At 44.4% G+C, this 24,232-nt stretch overlaps 1 protein-coding gene across 1 annotated transcript in view; it reads right to left on the bottom strand.

Moving 5' to 3' along the window:
* Positions 1 to 15,893, bottom strand: part of LOC143276723 (SCO-spondin-like) — a 63,420-nt gene extending 47,527 nt beyond the window's left edge. Inside the window, exons 1-2 of the mRNA XM_076581388.1 lie at positions 15,705 to 15,893; positions 625 to 816 (exon numbers count right to left, since the gene is read on the bottom strand). Coding sequence (XP_076437503.1) covers positions 625 to 816; positions 15,705 to 15,796 — 284 coding nt within the window. The 5' untranslated portion in view covers positions 15,797 to 15,893. The remainder of the gene's footprint in view (positions 1 to 624; positions 817 to 15,704) is intronic.
* Positions 15,894 to 24,232: the final 8,339 nt, after the last annotated feature.

Here is a 24,232-nt window from a genome sequence, read left to right as displayed (position 1 = left end):
TTCTCCCAGTGATCTCTTTATGAATAATTACCATTCTCCCAGTGATCTCCTGATGAATAATTACCATTCTCTCAGTGATCTTTTGATGAATAATTACCATTCTCCCAGTGACCTCTTGATGAATAATTACCATTCTCCCAGTGATCTCCTGATGAATAATTACCATTCTCCCAGTGACCTCTTGATGAATAATTACCATTCTCCCACTCACCTCTTGATGAATAATTAGCAACCTCGCAATGATCTTTTGAGGAATACTTAGCACATCCCAGTGATCTTTTGAGCAGCACATCTCGAGTAATACTTAGCATCCCAACTGACCTCTTGAGGAATACTGAGCAGCCCAATAGAATTTTTTTTGGAATAATTAACAACCCAATAGATCTTTTGAGGAATACTTAGCATCCCCACTGCCATTTTGATGAACACCTAACACCCCTTCTGACTTTCTGATGAATACGTAGAAAGCCAATTGACCTCTTGATGAATACTATAAGCAACCCTAACAGACCTTTTGATGAATACTTAGCCACCCTAACAGACCTTTTGAGGAATACTTAGCTACCTAACAGACCTTAGCAACCTAATTGACCTCCTGAGGAATACCTAGCATCCCATACTGACCTTTTGAGGAAGCAATGGCCCTTGCCCTGATACACCTTCATGGCCAGTTCGTCATCGTCGAGGTTCAACCAGCTGTTGTTCTGTCGGGTCTCCTGCGCGTTCAGGTTCCAGTTGTTCAGCACCAAGTCCAGGTAGGCGGTGTTGCAGGGTTTGTCCATCTCCTGACTCACCAGCCTGGTCACGTTACACCAGCTGGAGGGGACAGGGCAACCAAGCCAGGGTTCAGCGGCCGTCATGGCTTTGTTTGAGTTACAGGTTCCCCACAGCCTTTCTACGGCCTTTGGGGGATACAGTGTTTTCATACCCACTGTGTCTGAGGCTCGGCACTGGAAGGCGGGGCCCTACACCCTCCTTCCTTCCTTCCTTCCTTTCGCCGTTTTAATCTTCCCCGACCACGTCAGGTACCCGAACACGCCTGCGAGCAGTGAGAAAAACCGGACTAAAGTGCCTCTCCCAAGGACACACCAGCAGGCCGAAACAGGGGCTCAAACCCTGACCACTGGATCAGAAATCCCATGCCTTACCCATTCTGCCACGGCGCTTCTTTCTTCTTCATAGCGAAATACACAGATGGCGTCATGGATACACAGATGGCGTCATGGATGGCGTCATGGATACACAGATAGCGTCATGGATACACAGATAATATCAAGAATACATACATAATATCATAGATGCGCATAAAACGCATTGAATGCACATAAACATCAAGAATGTACAGATAATAATATAATGTATGTACCAATGACATCAAGAAAACAAGCATCAGTTATAGTTGCACGAAACAAAAGAGAACTCAGCATAATTATTTACTGACGCTTTCTGTTAAGCATTGTACAGAACTGAAGTCATAGGTAAAAAAAAAAAAAAATGTTTTGGGAAATTTAATTTCGGTTTAATTGACCAAACATGTCTATCATAATCAAGAGTTTCCAGTCATTCTACTTAGATAATTCTCAGATTATAAAAGACGCACTGCGAGTGGTAGGAAGCAGCTAATTACAAGCAGCAATGCAGCCCTGACAGCAGCGGTGTGCAGGTGTCTGGAAGCCCCAGCTAACTGAGCACATCAGAGACAGCAGTGGTGTGCAGGTGTCTGGAAGCCCCAGCTAACTGAGCACATCAGAGACAGCAGTGGTGTGCAGGTGTCTGGAACCCCCAGCTAACTGAGCACATCAGAGACAGCAGCGGTGTGCAGGTGTCTGGAACCCCCAGCTAACTGAGCACATCAGAGACAGCAGTGGTGTGCAGGTGTCTGGAAGCCCCAGCTAACTGAGCACATCAGAGACAGCAGCGGTGTGCAGGTGTCTGGAACCCCCAGCTAACTGAGCACATCAGAGACAGCAGCGGTGTGCAGGTGTCTGGAACCCCCAGCTAACTGAGCACATCAGAGACAGCAGTGGTGTGCAGGTGTCTGGAACCCCCAGCTAACTGAGCACATCAGAGACAGCAGCGGTGTGCAGGTGTCTGGAACCCCCAGCTAACTGAGCACATCAGAGACAGCAGTGGTGTGCAGGTGTCTGGAAGCCCCAGCTAACTGAGCACATCAGAGACAGCAGTGGTGTGCAGGTGTCTGGAAGCCCCAGCTAACTGAGCACATCAGAGACAGCAGCGGTGTGCAGGTGTCTGGAACCCCCAGCTAACTGAGCACATCAGAGACAGCAGCGGTGTGCAGGTGTCTGGAAGCCCCAGCTAACTGAGCACATCAGAGACAGCAGTGGTGTGCAGGTGTCTGGAAGCCCCAGCTAACTGAGCACATCAGAGACAGCAGCGGTGTGCAGGTGTCTGGAACCCCCAGCTAACTGAGCACATCAGAGACAGCAGCGGTGTGCAGGTGTCTGGAACCCCCAGCTAACTGAGCACATCAGAGACAGCAGCGGTGTGCAGGTGTCTGGAACCCCCAGCTAACTGAGCACATCAGAGACAGCAGTGGTGTGCAGGTGTCTGGAAGCCCCAGCTAACTGAGCACATCAGAGACAGCAGTGGTGTGCAGGTGTCTGGAACCCCCAGCTAACTGAGCACATCAGAGACAGCAGTGGTGTGCAGGTGTCTGGAAGCCCCAGCTAACTGAGCACATCAGAGACAGCAGTGGTGTGCAGGTGTCTGGAAGCCCCAGCTAACTGAGCACATCAGAGCAGCTTGGACTGATGACGGGGGGGGGGGGGGGGGGGGGGGGGGGGGGGGATGTGGCAGAATGGCCAAGACGCTCATGTGCCAACACACGGTCTGGGTTCGAATCCCGCTCGCCCTTTCTCCCACGTTTGACTGGAAACTCGAACTGAGCGTCTAGTTATTTTGAAGAGACGCTAAACCGGAGTCTCCGTGTGCGGCATGCTATTGGCACACTGAAAAAACAACAACAAAAAACAAAAACAAAAACAAACAAACAAAACAACCAACAACAAACTCGTGGCAACGACAGTGTTCTCCTGTGGCAAACTTTGTAGAAGAACCCACTCTGATAGGAACGCACATATATGCGTGCACTCCAGGCCTGACCAAGCGCGTTGGGTTATGCTGCTGGTCAGGCATCTGCCTAGCAGATGTGGTCTAGCGTATATGGATATGTCCGAACACAGTGACGCCTCCTTGAGAAACTGAAAGAAGTAAGAAGATGATGGCAAGGATCACAGACTCTAGCCTTAGTGTGTCTTGAACCTTGTAAGAAAGTTCAGTCCCACGGAGCGGTGTCGTTCAAATTCCTGCCCTGTTTGCTCGTTTACTAAAGTGTCACTGATTTCTGTTTCTTTGAATACATCGCTATAAATTGAATTATACGTCACTGAGCAACCAGCCAATCAGCTCTCCACAGTCCAAGATTAGGTCACCGAGTAGCCAGTCAATTTAGCAAGTCAGCTCAGCTATCTATTAGCTGGTCAGCTATCTAAAAGCGAAAGTTAACTCACTGAGTAGCCAGCCAATTTAGTTGGTCAGCTATCTACAAGGGAGGGTGGAAGTTTGGGGTGGAGGGGGGTGCGGGGGGCGAGGGGGAGAGAGGGGGTGGGGGTAAAGAGTCACGGTGCTGAGAGGCGGGGGTCACGTGACCCGTTATTTAGTTGCGAGAGGACCCGTTACTACCGTTTCACCATCGATCAGCCGGAAACCTGAAAGCTTTATGTTTACGGCAGTTCGGGCTGACTAGGTTATTTTCTCACCATATGGCTCGTGGCCCTTGATGTACTTTATTACCACCCCTCTCTCTCTCCTTACCTCACCTCATCTCTATGTTTCTGCCTCGTTCTCTGTCCCCTCCTCTCACCGTGAGTCTCTTCCTCACCAAACAGAGAGAGCTGCCCTGTGTGTCTGTTTTAGGCTCGCATCCATGCTGAATACAATGTTGGCATGGATGTTTTAGTGCATGCACGCCATAGGCACCACGTGTGGTTTACAAGTGAAGATAAATCTTACTGTCTTTGTTTCTGTCTGCATCCTTTGTTCATGTTTTACAGTCTATTGATGAGGGAATAAATCACTCGTGTTTATGTTGAAGAACAATCCACATAAAAAAAACAGCAACAAAGCAAAACAAACAAGCGAACAAAAACATACATGTGTGTGCGTGTGCGTGCGTGTGACTGAAGTCTGACTGCATGGCACAGGAAACGAATGATGAACGCCAAAAGGCAGTTCTCGTATTGCACTACCCAGGTAGGCAGACTGTTGTGCAAATGACTTCGTGTTTGGAAAGCGAATAGGGTTTGGTCTCCAACCGAAGATAGGCGTATAATTATCAATGATGAAACACAATTATTATTATCATCATCATCACATCATTATTATTATTATTATCATCATCATCATCATCATCATCATTGACATCATCATCATTAACATTATCACAACAGTATTCACACTCCTTTCTTCTTCTTCTTCTTCTTCTTCTTTTTGTGTTAGTTTTAAAGCAAATGTTTAGCCATTTTACCATTGTAACATTTGTTTGCATTGGTACTCTCTCTCTCTCTCTCTCTCTCTCTCTCACACACACACACACACACACACACACACACACAAGCATATATTTCAAAACGTTCTTTCAAATATACATTTCTCGTTTTTTTCTGCTGACCCCTTTCTCCCTCTGTCCTGTTATGATCCTGTGAGGTCGCTTTGGCTACATGCAACACCAACAGCAAAGATAGGTAAATAAATAGATAAGTAAGAAAATAAGTGAATCAATCAATCAGTCAATCAACATTGATTTTAATAGAAATAAATAAATAAATGATAATCCTCTCTCCGTCTCTCTCTAAGGTCTATTTTTCTCACCGACAATAATCTTGTCTTCACAGTTCTGTTAAGCTCAGCAAAGCCCAGTTTCCGTTATTCCTTTTTTTCTTTTCTTTTTTTCCCCAGGCTGGTTCATTCTCAGCAGCCATCCAGTGCCGACCCTTCTACTTCCCACGCGAAATTTCCTTAGTGACGCTGATCACTGTGTACATCCATCCCACAGCGAACCTCTCCGCCGCACTTGGTCTGCTAGCAGACGAAATTAGCAAGTGCGAGAACAGTTGGCCTGACTCCACCGTCATCTTTGCTGGTGATTTCAACAAAGCCAGCCTCAAGAAAGAAATGCCGAAGCTATACCAGCAAGTGGACTGCCCAACACGTGGTGACAAGACCCTCGACCACTGCTACACCTCCATCAAGAAGGCGTACCACACGATCCGCCGTGCGCCTTTGGGGCAGTCCGACCACAGTATGATTTTTCTGGTGCCGGTCTACAAACAAAAACTGAAAGCTGAAAAACCAGTCGTGAAAACTGAAACAATGGTCGGCCCCTGCCTTAGAGACCTTGCAGGACTGTTTCGAATGTACTGACTGGAATGTCTTTAAAGACGCTGCCGGGGACTTAAATGATATACCGACACAGTGTGTGATTATATTTCCTTCTGTGATAGTGTGTGCATTCCAACAAAAAATATCAAAATATTTTCAAACGACAAAATTTGGTGTAACGGGGCTGTTAGGCAAAAACTAAAGGAAAAAGAGAGAGATTTTCGCGAAACTGATGATAGAATAGTCCACACTAAGGCAAAAAGGAAGTGTTGAAAAATGCATCAAGAAGGCAAAGTTTTTATATCGATAAAAAAGAAGAAAACCTGTCTGCAAACAACTCTAGGAATGTATGGACCGGACTGCAGAACATCACTGATTATAAAATGGCCCACCAGACAGTCGACAGCACTGACAGAACTCTTCCAGACAAACTCAACACATTCTACTCCAGATTCAACAAACCGTTGTCTACTTCTGACGTGGTTGCACCCAAAATCTCCCCCACTCCTTTCATAGCCCAAGAGAATGAATTCAGACGCCATTTCAGTCGTCTTATTTGCCTTTGCTACCATTTGTTTTCTTATATACACATTTTACAATTGTTTTAATCAATGGTCTTGATTTCACTTGTCATTATCATTAGAGATCTTCCGTCTGTTTCCATTTCTAATGAAATCACAGATGATGGTGCTATTTCAGGTTTGACCGTTGACCGTCCTCAGCAACACTGACGCACATCCATAATCTTTGGGGTGAGATAAATGGATATTCCACGAAACCGAGTTGTTTTGATTTATTGGTACGTGAAGAGAATGGAAGAGAATGTGCAGATTTTGTTTTTATTTTTAAGTTGGAAAATCACATGTCTATAAAACAGAAGGTTTTATGGTTTAACACACACGTAACATTTACCTCCCCCCCTCCATCCCCCCCATTTTTATTTTTACAGCCAAAACAGAAGGTTTTATAGTTTAACACACACGTAATATTTACCTCCCCCCCCCCCTCCACCCCCCACCCCACCCCTCTTTTTTTTTTTTTTTTTTTTACAGCCAAAACAGAAGGTTTTATAGTTTAACACACACGTAATATTTACCTTCTCCCCCCCCCCCCCCCCCCCTCCCCCCCCCCCCCCCTTTTTTTATTTTTACAGCCAAAACTGCTTTAACAATAACAGCTGCTACAACTGCAACAACAACAACAATAACATCGATAACAACAACAAATACAACTACAAGAACAACGATAACTAACATTCGTCGGTAAAGATTGTCTACTCCTGGGTACATTTTGTGGAAACTTTCCTTTTACTCTGAATTGAAAGTTTCAAATTGTACATGTGTACATTTCGTTGGTCGTCAACCAGCGATACTGTGGTATTTCGTTGGACAACTTTAATGCCGCAGAGATCTCGCTTCACTCTCAGCCTTCCTGTGTCCGTTTTGGTCAGGACAGTGGTGAGAAACCACCAGATTATGCAAGTGTTGAACCTTCCGGATCTGAGTAAAGGAAACTTTATACGACAGCTGACATCGCTTTCTCATCGGTCGGAAAGTTCGTACACACACACACACACACACACACACACACACCGGTTAGATACTGTTTTCTTTCCTATTCTGTTCTTTCTAATTTTCTTTCTTTGGCTCTCCTCTCTTGTGTGTTTCGATCAGAAAATGTAGTCCTCCTTTTCACGGTATTTTGTTATCATCACTGCACTGATTAGTTTTGACGGACGGGTGTGTTAGTTTCACTGGTCATATATCCCCCTTTCCTGTGGAATTCACGTGTTGGAAATTAAACAACTTTTTTTTCTTTTTTTTTTTTGGTTTTGTTGTTGTTGTTGTTGTTTGGTTGGTTGGTGGGTTGGTTGGTGTGTTGTTTTGTTTTGTTTTTTTATGGTTGAACAGCCAACTTCTTTCCACCCATACTTGATAGACTTTTCTTGTCGGTTTCACGCATGTAACAGGTGTTTTTTTTTCCGTTCAGGATGATGATAAGTTATAAGGACCTCCCGTCCTTACTTAGATCTTTTGCTTATTACCTTTAATGAATGAATCGGATCACATGACTGTCTACCTCTCTTTCTTAATGAAGGAATTAGAGTGGAGAGCCGTCTGGTGTTTGACTTTCTGCTGTCATTTCCTGTTCTTACCGACTGTTCTGGCTTTGTCATGCACATATGCTGTTTCAGTTTCGGGTTCAAAGACGCCTCAAAGCGTACAGATATATCCATATACGTTACACCATATATGCTTGAAATAGGAAATAAAGTGATGCCTGACCCAGTTATAAACCCAAGGCGCTGTATATGGCCTGGACAATCTCCACGGGTTCGTGTCAAAAATATCAGCACAGAATGAAATAGATAAACAAAGAACTAAATGCATTAAACTACCATAAAGATGAAGAACACACAAAAGGCAAATGTTTGAAAGAAAACAAACAACAAATATATATACCGTTGAATACGACCATAACAAAGAATATGAAAATAAAAACCTCGATACACGAAACAAATCTACTGAATACAGGTGGCATATTCACAGCTTTGCGTTGACTGCCATTTTGTATTGACGTTTTTAACATCGCTTTTCACCACGCAACAGCTGTTTTCTGCAGGAGTCAGTTGCATTGGGCGATACGGAAATCCATACCTGTCAGTGCCTGAACCCAACAGTCAGATCCTCAGGTCCTCCAGACGGTGTGTGTGGTCAATGGACCCTGTTGATATGTTCTCAAACTGCTGTGCAATGCCCTTGGCTCTTTACTGCCGAGGTTGTGAGCACATTCATTCATTGTTCGCCTGACCACGTTCCCACTGTTTGATTCCTTCACTAGCTGCTGGCCTGCTCAGCTGTGCAGCCATTCACCTTGGCCTTGCCCATCGTATGTTAACAACGACAGTAACAACAACAGTAATAATAATGGTGATAATAATAATATGATAATGATAATAATATAATGATGATAATAATAATAATGATGATAATAATAATGGTGATAGTGATGGTGCTGCTAATGATGATGGTGGTAGTAAAGGTGATGGTCATTATAGTGATGGTATGTTGATGATAATAATGATGATGATGGTGGTGATGATGATGATGACGATGATATGATTGACGCTCACATTTCCCAAGCAGGGAGGTGGTGCCATTGACAAGAAAAAGTCCCACACACATAAACACGTGCATCAAGTACTTCACGAAACCCACGTGATGCAAGAGCAGGGCAGTTTGTGACACACCACTGGCCCACGATATAACATGCAGCACTTTCGTTTCTTCGTGGAGTGAACTGTCAGCACTCCACAATCAGAAGCCGAGCCTAAATAAGTAGAATGAATCTCTCTCTCTCTCTCTCTCTCTCTCTCTCTTTCTCAATATATATATATATATATATATATATATATATATATGTGTATATATGTGTATATATATATATATATATAATGTGTGTGTGTAAAACAGTAAGTAGTAAGTAGCATTTTGTAATGCGCATTAAGCAGTCTGTATCCATACAGAGAGAGAGAGAGAATACGTGATCTTGGACACGCCCTCTCAGTAACAAATGACGTCACCAAAGACAAGCCTTGCCGGAACCCAATACCGCCAGCAGTGCAGGGATGTGACATGGGGTGAAGGACAGAGGACGGAATTGGGAGAGCAAGTTGCCATAATAGGGCGGCGGGGAAGGGGGGGGGGGAGGCGGGGTTTTAGTAGAAATTTGACTTTCCTCAGAAAATCGTAAGTTTCAAGTCACTTTAAAGTTTCAGCTTGTACTTGTATATAGGTAGATAGGTTGCTGGTTTCTCAGCACTTTTCCTCAACAAATCCGATAGGTTGCTGGTTTCTCAGCACTTTTCCTCAACAAATCCGATAGGTTGCTGGTTTCTCAGCACTTTTCCTCAACAAATCCGATACAGTAGTCCTGGGTCGGACATTGCAATACAGTTGTTAACTGCAGCTTGTCAACACAGCCCGTCCGACCCAAGACTCTCCTCTGTCAGTGTTGCTGAGGGTGGTCGGTAGGGACCGCCGAAATATACAACCTGGGACTTTCGGTTGTGAGTGCAGGAAACTTTCAACTGCCAGAAAGACAGAGGAAATGTGGTTAACTCTCTCCATACGAACGGCGAAAGAGACGACGTTAACAGCGTTTCATCCCAGTTACCATCATCAAAATATTGCAAGCGGAAGGCTCATACTGAAGAGGTAAATGTTGACAAAGAATACCACAATTCTGACGACGGAAGCTAAAGGTTGGGTCATTCAGACACCCACTGGACATCCGAGGGGTGTGTGTAGAGGAGAAGAGAGGACTGGCCGTACTGAGTGAGTTAAAGGATAAGCAAGGAAGAAACGAGTAACTGTGAGACAGGAAGGCATAACACGGAAGGGTACAGGACTGATGAAATAATCACAGAAGAGGGGGGAAGCTCATTTTTAAGGATGATGTTAATGAAATATCGGAGGGAGAGAGCTCATGAAATATAGAAGAGGTACAGTTCAAATATTGAGGAGGGAGGCTTGATGAAATATTGAAGAGGGAGACTTGATGAAATATTGAAAAGAGTTGATAATATATAGAAGAGGGAAAGAGTTAATGAAATATCAAAGAGGGAGAGTTGGTGAAATACAGAAGAGGGAAAGAGTTGGTGAAATATCAAAGAGGGAGAGTTGGTGAAATACAGAAGAGGGAAAGAGTTGGTGAAATATCAAAGAGGGAGAGTTGGTGAAATACAGAAGAGGGAAAGAGTCGATGAAATATCAAAGAGGGAGAGTTGGTGAAATACAGAAGAGGGAAAGAGTCGATGAAATATCAAAGAGGGAGAGTTGGTGAAATACAGAAGAGGGAAAGAGTCGATGAAATATCAAAGAGGGAGAGTTGGTGAAATACAGAAGAGGGAAAGAGTCGATGAAATATGGAAGAGGGAGAAAAATGATGAAATATGGAAGAGTGGGTGAGATGATGAAAAACAACCATGGAGTGGGGTGGTGGGGGTGGGGGTGGGGGGTTGATGTAGTATAGAAGATGGATATAAATGACGAAATATAGGAGAGGGGGAGATTTGATGAAATTTAAAAGAGGGGGAGATTTAATTAAATTTAGAGAGGGAGGGACAGACGAAAAATGGAGGAGGGAGGGTGGAAGCTCATGAAACACAGAAGGAGGGAGTGATGAAATACAGAACAGGAAAGATGCTCGTAAAAAGATGGGAGGTAGGGAGTTCATGAAATCTAGAAGAGGGAGGGATTGATGAAATATACAATAGGAATGAGGTTCATAAATACAGAAGAGGGAGGGATTGATGAAATATAGAGGGAGGGATTGATGAAATATACAATAGGAATGAGGTTCATAAAATACAGAAGAGGGAGGGAGTTGATGAAATATGGAGGAAGGAAGGGATTAAAGAAAAGCATTCTGTGAAGTGGATTAATGCACAAGAGAAGAGAAAGGCGGCTGGTGAACCATAGAAGACAGAGTGACGTGATAAAGTACAAGAGAAAGAGAGAGTTGATGATATAAAAGAGGGAGAGGTTGATAAGTTAAGGGAGAGGTCTTGTAAGGTATGGAAGAGGGAGAGGCTGGTAAGATTATGAAGAGATGAGGCTGTTGTGATAAATTGAGCAGGAAGCTCGACTCGTCCTCAGAAAGAAAAGATCTGAGCACATCACTCCTCTGGCTCCCTGTCTCACACCGAATAAAGTACAAGATCAGCACTCTATGTTATAGATGCATTCACAAAACTGCCCCTTCCTATCTCTGCGGCTGCCTTCACCTCTACACTCCATCTCGCTGACTACGATCGGCTTCGGATCCACTCTGTTTACGCATACCCAGATTCAAACACTCGACTATTGGCCGCCGTTCTTTCTCTGTTTCTGGACCTTGCGATTGGAATGAACTTCCTTTTTCGCTTCGTCAAGTCTCCACACTCAGCTCTTTCAAGTCTGGCCTTAAAACCCACCTCTTCCCAAAATAGCCTCCCTTGCCTGCCCTTCCTTGTCTTTAGTTTCTGCAGTATTAGAGTTATGCATGCGTGTGAATGACTGGTGCGAAAGCGCTTTGATTTGTCTCTGCACAAGATCCAGCCCTATATAAATACCATTATTATTATTTATTATTATAGGAAGCAGATGAGATAGGGATGAGGGAGGTTTGATAAGATATTAGAGAGGGGCTGATAAGACAGGGAAGAGCAAGAGGCTGGTGAGAGGAAAGAGGGAAAGGTATAAGTTAAGGTAGAAGGGGGGGCGGGGGGCGTCTGATAAGATAGGGAAGACGGAGGTTTGATAGGGAAGAGGGGGGCTTGATAAAAAAGGAAAGAGGGAGAGGTTTATAAGATAGCGAAGAGTGAGAGGCTGATGAGATAGGGAAGAGTGAGGGTGTAGGATAGGAAGAGGGAGGTTTGATAAGATAGGGAAGAGTAGGTTTGATGAGATAGGGAAGAGTAGGTTTGATAAGATAGGGAAGAGTAGGTTTGATGAGATAGGGAAGAGGGAGGTTTAACAGGGAAGGGGTGGGGGTTGATAGGATAGGGAAGAGGAAGGTTTATAAGATTGGGAAGAAGGAACGGCTGATGAGATAGGGAAGAGGGAGGTTTATAAGGCCAGGGAAGCGGGAGAGGCTGATGAGGTAAGGAAGACGGAGAGGCTGATAAGATAGGTAAGAGGGAGAGGCTGAAAAAATCGGGAAGAGGGAGATTTGATAAGATAGGGAAGAGGGAAGGGCTGATAAGACAGGGAAGAGGGAGGTCTGTGATTCTCGTGCATCGTGTATGTACTTGAAACCACAAAGTAATTCACCTATGGAGATAAAGTATTCTGTATGAGGTATGAAGGATCAGTATGATCATTGGTTATATACTGGCCAAACTAACTTTTCCCCATCTTTGGAAATGAGATTCTCACTAGAAATACAAGGATCAGCAAATGCATAAGTAATCAGCGAACTGTTTTGATATACAAAAGTCGCGTACGATTTCTGGGTCATTTTAAAATAATTAAAACGTGAAAGTGTGCACTGGGCGCTAGGATATTTCCTTAGGAGACAGATCTGTAACCAGTGATTTTTTCCAGCATAAACCAACATTGCTATTGCTCAGCTGGTCAAATAGCATCGTAAACTAGCCCATCGCAAACAAGTTCTTGAAAATGTTTCGGTTTGACCATTCTTGGTCAGGGCCAGTCCCCCAAAAGGAATTCCCGCATGATCATGACTTCAACAAGATGGTTTGACAGCCAACATGGGGCAGGACTCTCTTTGAATCGTTTGATTTTTAAACGGCGCGGCTTCGATACAAACACTCAAGGATGTGATGACATCCAATTTCAGAGGCCTTATCGGGATCCGAGAACCGGTTTACGTCATATCACGCGTTCTGTGTGATCGAATATGAAGAAATCTGTCACAACGAGATGGAAACCCCCCACCAAAACCCAAAACAAGAACAGCGGGCGAGATGAGCGAACACACACACACACACACACACACACACACACACACACACACACACACACACAGAGAGAGAGGAAAATGGGAATGAAAGAACACACGAAGAAAAGGAAAGCAAGAAAGAGATGAGACAAGGACAAAGACTAGAAAAACAGGTGAACAATGAAAAGAAAGGAAACAGCGACAGACAAGACACTATACTGACAAGAGCAATGGAAAAGCATGGTTCATGCTTTTTGAACACCAGGTGTCAGGGGGGAGACAGAGAGGGACACACGGAGACAGAGACACGGGGACAGAATAATGAAAGAAAGAAAGGAACAGCAAGAAAGAAAGAAATAAAACACAGAATGAAAGAAAGAAAGTAAGAAAGATTGCAAGACAGAAAATGAAACACCGAGAGAGACAAGAGACGAGAAGGAGGGAGAGAGAGAATGACAGACAAATTGAAAGACAGAGAGAAAGAAAACAAAGAGACAGATGGACAGACAGGGAGAGTGGGGAAAGTGAATAACTGTGAAAGGATGGAGTAGACAGATGGACAGACAGACAGACAGAGACAGACAGGGAGAGTGGGGAAAGTGAATAGCTGTGAAAGGATGGAGTAGACAGATGGACAGACAGACAGACAGAGACAGACAGACAGGGAGAGTGGGGAAACTGAATAACTGTGAAAGGATGGACTAGAGGAGATGTGCAAACAAGTGATGAACAGGCAACACAAACACCAACAGTGAACACAATGATGGAAAATACCTTCTCTTTTCAAGAAAGACAACAGAACGACATAACAATGACTTTGCCTCAACCCTACAGGTGACAATGAAAACACAGGTGACAAACAACTTACAGGCAACAATGAACTTACAGGTGACCATGAACAATGAACTTACAGATGACAACACCCTGGCTTGTCAAGCCGTTAGCGTTACCATAGGACGAGAATGACGACTTCCTCAACGGCTGTTGATGTTATTGATGATGATGACCACGACTTGTGACAGAAACGACGAGAATGATACTGTTGACGATGATGATGATGATGATGATGATGATGATGCAATCAGCCCAACCCTTGCCGATCCTGGTAGCCAACATACACCCTGACTGTGAACACGGGGTCTACCGAAAAGCGGTACTCGTGATGACGGTGTGGAGCCGGAACTCCAACTACCGGACAACATGATTCAAGACGCAAGTATAACTTCACAGACACACCACCAGCACGTGTCGGACACCCGACCATCTTTACACCAACATCGCACACCAACAGACCCGTTTTGCATACAGAGAACAGCAACTAATCCATCCTGAACAACTATGATGGTGACGATGCTGTTGTTGATGATGATGATTTCATCGAGGGAGACGACGATGGTGATGAAGCAAGTGATGATGATGATGATGATGATGATTACACATGATGATGATGATTATGGCGGATCATCGATGATGATGGCTAACAATGACGGCTACACATGAACGAGAAGCGGCGTTGATAAATGTGACGGCGTTGATGACAAAGATGGCAACTGGGATGACCGCAATGATGTTGAGAGTGATAATGACGATGTTGGTTGCTTTTATTTATTCATTCATTTTTGTTGCCATGGCGATCCGTATGATATGAATATCGCACATCCAGCAAACGTCCACTTTCACTACGAAATCACCCAGATTAATCATGTCTTTATTTTCCTCAGTGATATTCTTCAAGCCCTCTTCCTTTCCCGCTGAGAAACACAAAGAAAAAAAAAAGGGAAGCTCCAGGTGCATTCAAAGAAAAAGCTGACCCAAACCACCACAGACATCTAACGAACACAGTCTCGACTTTTTTGTTGTTGTAAAATATGTGCAACTAATCCATCTAAATACACAGAGGAAAATAAATGAACATGCAAACAAATAAAACATGAAACTGAAATTGAGGAAGGAAAGAAGATTCAATCTCGGTCAGTTACACTTATTCATTTAACTAATATAGTTTATCAAGATTTACTTCAATCCAAACGCTACTTGGGACATTAATCTGAATAAACTGCAACATTTTGTGTCCGCTTTCATACACACATAAGTACTCTACCAGTTAAACTGACAACAGTTGTTGAATATATGGATAGTAATAGTGTTTCAATAATGAGGTAAATATACATTGTTAAACCACATTAACAAATTTCAGAATTCAAAGTTAGGTTTCTTCAATTTTATTTTATCTTTCAGAAACAGGTTTACTGTTGAAATTTAGCCCGTTTAACCTTTACATTCACAGATAACAACAAAGATAGTAACAGCAGAATCAAGTTGAACGCACTGACTGTTCTGTGACGAATTTCAATCAAGACATGAACATAGGCTAAAACTCTCTCTCTCACACACACACACACATACGCACACGCACGCGCGCGCGCGCACGCACACACACAAACGAAAACAACGACAGTTTGTCAGTTTTCCATTCAGTGTTATATCATGTAATAGTAAAACCAAACAATATATTTTGTGAGAAATCAAAGCCTGCCACCAGAAATAAAACAATAAGCATGAAATTTTCATTACGACCATTTTCAAACTGACCCAGTCTTTACTACCATTGTTAGTTACCACCACCGATCACAACAACTGCTCTGTCAACAAAACAAAGAAAGGGAAACTTCCTTCAGAATCTTAACTGTTCTGAAATATATGTCAGGTATATCAAGGAAAGGGGAAAATGGAGAAATAACTAAACATACAAACAAAATAAAACAGAAGGAAACGCCACCCCCAGTCTCCATTCAGTCAGCTAAGAAAAAGGCCCTGTAGGTCTCTATAAAACCTTGCTCTCTACGCCCCAAACTCACTCGGCATCGCTGGAGTCGCAATAGAAAGCGACCAAAAGAGCAAGAAGTAGCCATAAATGTCTTGCCACTTGGTTGGGTAGAGAGAGGGACATTGTCCCGCGAAAGAGCGAAACTGGGTGAACACTTAGTCAGACGCCTCCTGGGATGTTGCCGGGAGTGTGAAGACGTCGTGTTGGCCGGCCTCGTCTCGTCTCGGGGATATCTCTGCCTCCAACCCCGCCTCCGTCTTTTATAGCTGGCCACTCCAGCGGCTGTGACGTCAACGGTGCTGCCAATCCGTTTGGATGCCCCGCCTCTTTATGCAAATTCGTTGATCCTTTTTATTTTTCTCTTTGCGCACCTTTCAGCTATGGCACGCACAATGGTGAGCGGTACATGGTTTGGGTCCGCCATGATTGTGTAACAGCTGGTGAAATTAACGATTAAATAAGTGAGGGTGTTGGGAAAACGGGGAATGAGGGGTGGGGTGGGGGTTTAAGGGCCCAGAAGGACATTTTAAACGTTTCATAAAGCAGGCCTCCAGACCCCAGCCAGAGGGCAAGCTGTGCGTCACTTGGCCTGTACATTATCGACGTTGCCCAATACGTGAGGCGGGTCGTTTTCATAGAAACCATCATGAATCGATGTCGGGCAGGCTGGGCCCCCACTTCACTTTCCACACCACTCAGTTATTCTGGGTTAATCTAAACTGACGACGTCTGCTTATTTGATTGGTTTGAAATCAGTGTAATGGCGAGGGTGCCGCCCGGGAAGGGTGCAGAGAAGTTTGGGAACAGCTTGCTCCAAGCACGTGAACAGAACGTGGGCAAGTGCTGATGCTGACGGCAGCAGAAACGGGTGATGATTAGATTTCATTCTGACGAGGCCAGTTAAAACTGACGACAGCAGGCGGGAGACGGGCATGGCAGGGGGGTCGCGGGACAGGAGGGGCAAGGGAGTCGTGCAGGACCGCTCCCACCAACCCTGCTGGGTTGTTGACGTGTCTGTTCCCCGCACCATCACACCCGGTGCATTGCCAGAACCCAGCAGATTCCCCAGAATCGCCCACAAGAGGCAGTCTGTGGAGAGGAGGATATAAACACAAAACGTTCGTCTGTCAGGTTGAAAGTAAGCTGTGAGGTCACAGCGACATTCGTTGAGAATGACGGACAGAATGTTGGGTAGTTTACAGTGCTGGCGTCATCACTGGGGATCCCAGGCTTCACTGCATTGCCAGAGTCAGTATGACCACACTGGGGATGGGGATCCCAGGCTTCACTGCATTGCCAGAGTCAGTATGACCACACTGGGAATGAAGCCACACTGGGGATGGGGATGTCAGTCATCACTGTATTGCCAGAGTCAGTATGACCACACTGGGGATGGGGATGTCAGTCATCACTGCATTGCCAGAGTCAGTATGACCACACTGGGGATGGGGATGTCAGTCATCACTGTATTGCCAGAATCAGTATGACCACACTGGGGATGGGGATGTCAGTCATCACTGTATTGCCAGAATCAGCATGACCACACTGGGGATGGGGATGTCAGTCATCACTGTATTGCCAGCGAGAGTGTTGTCCTCTGGCGAAATTACGTAAAATGAAATCCACTTTCATAGGTACACAAATATGTAAGCATGCACTCAAGGCCTGACTAAGCGCGTTGGGTTATGCTGCTGGTCAGGCATCTGCTCAACAGATGTGGTGTAGCGTGTATGGATTTGTCCGAACGCAGTGACGCCTCCTTGAGAAAGTGAAACTGAAAACTGTATTGCCAGAATCAGTATGACCACACTGGGGATGGGGATGTCAGTCATCACTGTATTGCCAGAATCAGTATGACCACACTGGGGATGGGGATGTCAATCTCCACTTCATGGCAGAAGTCAAGCCAGACTGCAAGGCTTATCTCGCCGCTCGCTTTAGTCTGGGGTCTGAAATGTCTAGCCATTGAACTTTAAAATGGTTCAGTAGAAGGCATAAATCCGCAAACTTCATTCAGAGAGAGAGAGAGAGAGAGAGAGAGAGAGAGAGAGCTCCAACGGCAATCAAAGTTTGATGTACGGCTGATGACAATCATTGTTTTCCGAAAAGATGAAGATACGACTAGGACACCATCGCAATATTCAGTTTGGCTGAATCTTTTTCTGACCTTAAACTTACTTCACACTAAACATACACAAACAAATCGAAGAGGAAAACCATACCAGCCCCACTGTGACAAAAATAAGAGGATTTGGTTTGAATCAGGTAGTATGGCAGACACTACTGAAGACAGCTGATAGAAGAGAATACACTGTGGGAAACACAATAAAAGAACGGAGGAAAAGGAAGCAAGGAAGGTGGCTGATTTGTTAAGACGCTTATCTGCCTAATACATTCCGTGAGGGTCGGGGTTCGAATCCCGCCCACTCTTGCCCTTTCTCTCAAGTGTGACTGGGAAATCAAACCCAGCGTCTGGTGACTGGGATGAAACCGAGCATCTGCACACTGAAAATGAACCCATGGCAACAAGACTGTTGTCCTCTGGCAAAGTTCTGAAGAAGAAATCCACTCTGATAGGTACACAAATACATGTAATGTACTCAGGGGCTGACAAAGCGTATTGGCTTATGCTACTGGTGTGATGTGGTGTTGCGTATATGGATTTGTTCAAATGCAGTGACGCCTCATCTAGAAACTGAAACTGAATAAAAGATACCTCAATGCTCAGCTCAGTCCTCGGGGGAACGTCAGTGTACTAAAGGCCATGGCTTTGACCTGAAGCCATACCCAGTGAGCACCTCGCCAGGTGACCCTCACCAGGTCGGTCCAACCACGGTCCTCACTCATCTGCCAGCACTGAAAGTTGAACATCAACTCACCAAGTGAGGCAATGTTCACAACGAACACCACTTGACACTGAAAGTTGAACATCAACTCACCAAGTGAGGCAATGTTCACAACGAACACCACTTGACACTGAAAGTTGAACATCAACTCACCAAGTGAGGCAATGTTCACAACGAACACCACTTGACACTGAAAGTTGAACATCAACTCATCACGTGAAGGAATGTTCACAACGAACACCACTTGACACTGAAAGTTGAACATCAACTCATCACGTGAAGGAATCTTCACAACGAACATCACTTGACACTGAAAGTTGAACATCAACTCATCACGTGAAGGAATCTTCACAACGAACACCACTTGACGCTGAAAGTTGAACATCAACTCATCACGTGAAGGAATGTTCACAACGAACATCACTTGACGCTGAAAGTTGAACATCAACTCATCACGTGAAGGAATGTTCACAACGAACACCATCCTTACAGCGGAACAACAAGTACTCCAGAATCTGGGACACGTTTTCTGTACACTGTTATGATGGTGTATAATAATAATAATAATGGTATTTATATAACGCTGAATCTTGTGCAGAGACAAACCAAAGCGCTTTCGCACCAGTCATTCACACGCATGCATAACTCTTAAACTGTAGAAACTAAAGACAGGAAGGGCAGGCAAGGGGGGACTATTTTGGGAAGAAGTGGGTTTTAAGGCCAGACTTGAAAGAGCTGAGAGTGGAGACTTGACGAAGCGAAAGAGGAAGTTCATTCCAATCGCAAGGTCCAGAGACAGAGAAAGAACGGCGGCCAATAGTCGAGTGTTTGAATCTGGGTATGCGTAAACAGAGTGGATCCGAAGCCGATCGTAGAGAGCGAGATGGAGTGTAGAGGTGAAGGCAGCCACAGAGATAGGAAGGGGTAGGATAACATAGAGTGCTGATCTTGTACTTTATTCTGTGTGAGACAGGGAGCCAGTGGAGATGTTGCAAAAGAGGAGTGATGTGCTCAGATATTTTCTTTTTGAGGACGAGTCGGGCTGCAGAGTTTTGTATGAGCTGAAGGGACTGAATGGATGAAGCAGGCAGACCAGACAATAGAGAGTTACAGTAGTCAAGGCGAGAGAGAATGAGAGAAACGACAAGTCTAGATGTTGCGTCAGTGGACAGATATTTCCAGACGGCACTGATGCGCCGCAGTTGACAGTAGCAGGACTAACATGTCTGACTGATAAATGTTTGCATGGACAGTGTACTGTCAAGGACAACACCGAGGTTCCTGACTGACGTGGAAAGAGGGATGGATGTAGTGCCAAGTTTGATTGTGTCAATTGTGATGGAAGACAGTTTTTGTTTAGTTCCTATGATCATTGCTTCAGTTTTGTCCGCGTTCAATTGTAACTTATTTCGAGTCATCCAGTTTTGAATGTCCAGGAAGCAGTTGGATGTTTCTTGCAAGAGCGACAACAATTTTTCAGGGGTATCACTCTTCTGGAGTTGAGTGTCATGACTGATATTATGGCGGTTGATAATTTCAGCGAGAAGAGCAGTGTACAGTGTGAAGAGCACTGGGCCTAAAACAGATCCCTGTGGGACTCCATGTTCGATTTTGGACATGAATGGAAGATTAGAAACTGGTCGATAGTTTTTCAAAATGTTTGCGTCAAGGTTGGGTTTCTTCAGAAGAGGCCGGACGACTACAGTTTTGAAAGTGGATGGAAACGTTCCAGTGAGAAGGGATGAGTTGACAATATTGGTGATTGTGGGGAAAAGATGTGAGACACACTGGGAAAAGACCGAGGCTGGTATAGGATCGAGGCTCACAGGATTTTATTGTCATTTCTTTCAGGATTTCATGAACTTCTGTTTCAGTCAAACAGTATGAGAGGTTGAAGATGAAGACAGTGACTGGCCAGCTACGGGGACACATCCAGGCCAGGCCAGGCCAGAACCTGTGTCAACCATGCCGGGGAGAGACAAACACCTTCCGTGCTGCTTAGAAACGTTCAGCAATGCTCTGATCACTGCGTGCTTCACAGTCTTTCTGCTTCAGCCACAACGCTCTCAAGTCTTGAGGTAGAGTCGGTTTCGATACTGGGCTCTGGATCCAGTGTTCGTCAGGGATCAGGGTTCGACTCCCCGTTTTGAAGCGTTTAGGAGAGGCACCCCAGTCATGAATGGGTTCCTGCCTTTGGTTGGGAAAGGTCAAAGGGTCGGAAGGAGAGGACTGGGCCACGCCTTCCCTTGCCGAACCCTGGACACAACGGACTTGACTTCGCTGCCCAGATGGCCGGGAAAATGCCATGGGTCATCTGATGTTTAACCTTTCACTTTTAACTCTGGATAGGAGTCGGCCACGAGCCGAACACTCCTAAACATAAAGAGCCCACGTCTTCCGTCGTCAGCTGGTGACGTGAAGCATATTGCCATGGCGGGTGGCAGAAATACCATCTTCAACAAAGGAATTCAAACAGGTAGGCTACGACATCTGGAAGGTGACCGTACCTCGCTGGTCATTGTGGGGGACGTGGATGTGGGATTCAACACTGCTGGCCCATCATGAAATGATAGCTCTGAAAGCCAGAAACACGCCCACGTTGATAATTCATTGTTCCCTTCCCTCTTGGCTGTGACCGACAGTGGCGGCAAAAACAGACTTGGATGACCAAGGCAGAGCTGCCATTTTATGTTGTGTCTTGCCCAAGGGAATTACCACTCTCTCGGCCAAGAGGGCTTTAGGACAGTTGGCATTGGGATGGTCCCCAAAAGGTCAACTAGCCCCCAAAGCTGCAGCACTGAGAGCCAGTGCAATCTTGCCTCATAGACTGAGTATCATTGTCCTTCACGAAAAAACTGTGTTGTAAATGAACTATCGATCATACATTTCCTGCACTTGGACTAAATGAGGTTTAATACCAGAAAATTATTTTTACATTGTCGCTGAGTCGCACTGAGCTCAAAGCCTTCCACTCATCCAGAGACGGAAATTTCAGACATGGCTTAGTCTTCCGATCTGCGGTTTCCAATCTGTCATTGCTTATCAACATCTTTTGTGTCTACGCACAGACAGAGAGACATATGTAACTTACCCTGCTACATATAATCATCACCTTCACCGATTTTTAAAAGGAGCTCACTTCATTTATCTAGTTTCAGTTTGCCACACGAAGAGGAAGAAAAAGAAGACCAACGACGACGACGACGACAACAACAACAACAACAAATTAATGATAAGAATATGATGTATAAGAACACAAGAAGAAGACCAACAACAACGAAAAAAACAGCAACAGAAAAAGGTTTGGCTGTGGGGAGTGTGTATGGGTGTATGTTACACCTGAAATCAAGCCGCGTCCTGAGCAGGGCGATTTAACGGGAAGATCGAAGCGAAACTGGAAAAGGGCCTGGCCGCCTCAAGGTCGGAAAGTGAGGTGGGTGTTTTAAACACACTGTCGCATGTTCGATCCACACACAACATGCCTGCAACCTCCACGCCCGTTTCTCTCCCTCCCTCCCTCACCCTCTCTCTCTCTCTTTCTCTCTCTCTCTCTGCATTTGTGAGTAAATGTTTCAGCAATATTCTTTGCAATTGTTTTCTCTTTCTCTTAACCTCTCTGTCTCTCTCTCTGTCTGTCTCTCTCTCTTTCTCTCTCTCTCTTTGTCTCTGTCTGTCTCTCTCTCCCTTTTTTATTTCTCTCCCTCCCCTCTCCCTGTGTTTCTCCTTATCTCTCACACTTTATCTCTCTCTCTCTCTCTCTCTCTCTCTCTCTCTCTGTCTACTGCTCTCTCTTTCTCTCTCTCTAACTTCCTCTGTCTCCCTCTTTGTCTCCCTCTTTGTCTCTGTAAAAATTACATATTTCTTTGTACAGTTTTCAATCGCAAATAGAGACTCTTTTTTCTCCGACGTCTGCAAATTGTAAACACCTCTTACCACAATTACGGATTCTGACGATAAGTAAATAATAACTGCACCGTGACAAATTATTAAGAAGTGAAACTACTTTGGTTTAAGAAAAGTTTAAACATTGTGTGTGTGTGTGTGTGTGTGTGTGTGTGTGTGTGTGTGTGTGTGTGTGTGTGTGTTTAGTCAGCTTTCATTCGCAGGTACACCCGTTTTTTCCTGTCGTCCTCACAAAATAATATCCCCTTTCCATGTGGGTTTCGTGGCTATATAAAGTTATTGCACTGTGAACAAATTGATCAAAACATTTCAGATCGTATTAAAAAGTGTGTGTGTGTGCGTGTGTGTGTGTGTGTGTGTGTGTGTGTGTGTGTGTAGAAAGCAAGGAAGAAAGAAAGACAGAAGGATAGAAGGAAGGGAGAAAGAAAAAAGCAATGGAGGAACGAGCAAGCCTTTTATTCAGGGGAAAAACGGAATGTCCATGGAAGGCTTGTTTTCAATCATACCACGGACAACATAGCAAACACGCATTACAAAAGGCTTGTTTTCAATCATACCACGGACAACACAGCAAACACGCATTACAAAAGGCTTGTTTTCAATCATACCACGGACAACACAGCAAACACGCATTACAAAAGGCTTGTTTTCAATCATACCACGGACAACACAGCAAACACGCATTACAAAAGGCTTGTTTTCAATCATACCAGGGACAACACAGCAAACACGCATTACAAAAGGCTTGTTTTCAATCATACCACGGACAACACAGCAAACACGCATTACAAAACGCTTGTTTTCAATCATACCAGGGACAACACAGCAAACACGCATTACAAAAGGCTGGTTTTCAATCATACCAGGGACAACACAGCAAACACGCATTACAAAAGGCTTGTTTTCAATCATACCAGGGACAACACAGCAAACACGCATTACAAAAGGCTTGTTTTCAATCATACCACGGACAACACAGCAAACACGCATTACAAAAGGCTTGTTTTCAATCATACCACGGACAACACAGCAAACACGCATTACAAAAGGCTTGTTTTCAATCATACCACGGACAACACAGCAAACACGCATTACAAAAGACGAAATACCACTTTGGTAAATTCAACACAAATACACACATTGATTTTGATTACATCAGAGACATACGTATTTGTCGTCGTCGTAGTCAGACAACAACAACAACAACAACAACAACAACAACAACACGATGACTACCATCACCACCACCACGAACACGAAAACAAGCGACAGTTCTTTTACACACTTTTCTTCTTTATCGACATGCTCAATATCGTTGGTTATATATTCGTTGTCGTCGTCGTCAGTTAACAGCAACATCATCAACAAAAAGATTATGATTACCACCACTACGAACACGAAAACAGCCAACTATCTTTTTTTAAACAATCATCTTCATAATCAATCGACGTGCTCAACATCATCACTAGTGTATTCGTCGTCGTCGTTCAAAACAAGAACAAAACAAAACACGATAATTACCACCACCGCGAACACGAAAATAACCAATTATCTTGCTTCTTTATTATCTGAATAATCTTGCTGACGTAGAGGAGGTGCAGGGTAATGTGTGTGTGTGTGTGTGTGTGTGTGTTGGAGCTCATGTACGTTTATATGTATTTGACTGTGCTTTCATATCTGTGAAACTGCATGTTTGGTGCATATGTTATGCATGTGTGGGTGTATGTGTGAATGTGTGTCTTCATGTTTTACATTTATTTGCTTATTTATCATCATTGTTGTCTTATTTATTTATTTATTTATTATTATT

This window comes from Babylonia areolata, chromosome 2, assembly GCF_041734735.1.
Source record: "Babylonia areolata isolate BAREFJ2019XMU chromosome 2, ASM4173473v1, whole genome shotgun sequence".
Classification (NCBI taxonomy): domain Eukaryota; kingdom Metazoa; phylum Mollusca; class Gastropoda; order Neogastropoda; family Buccinidae; genus Babylonia; species Babylonia areolata.
Note: the sequence above shows the minus strand (reverse complement) of the source record. Positions and strands in the feature narration are given on the sequence as shown.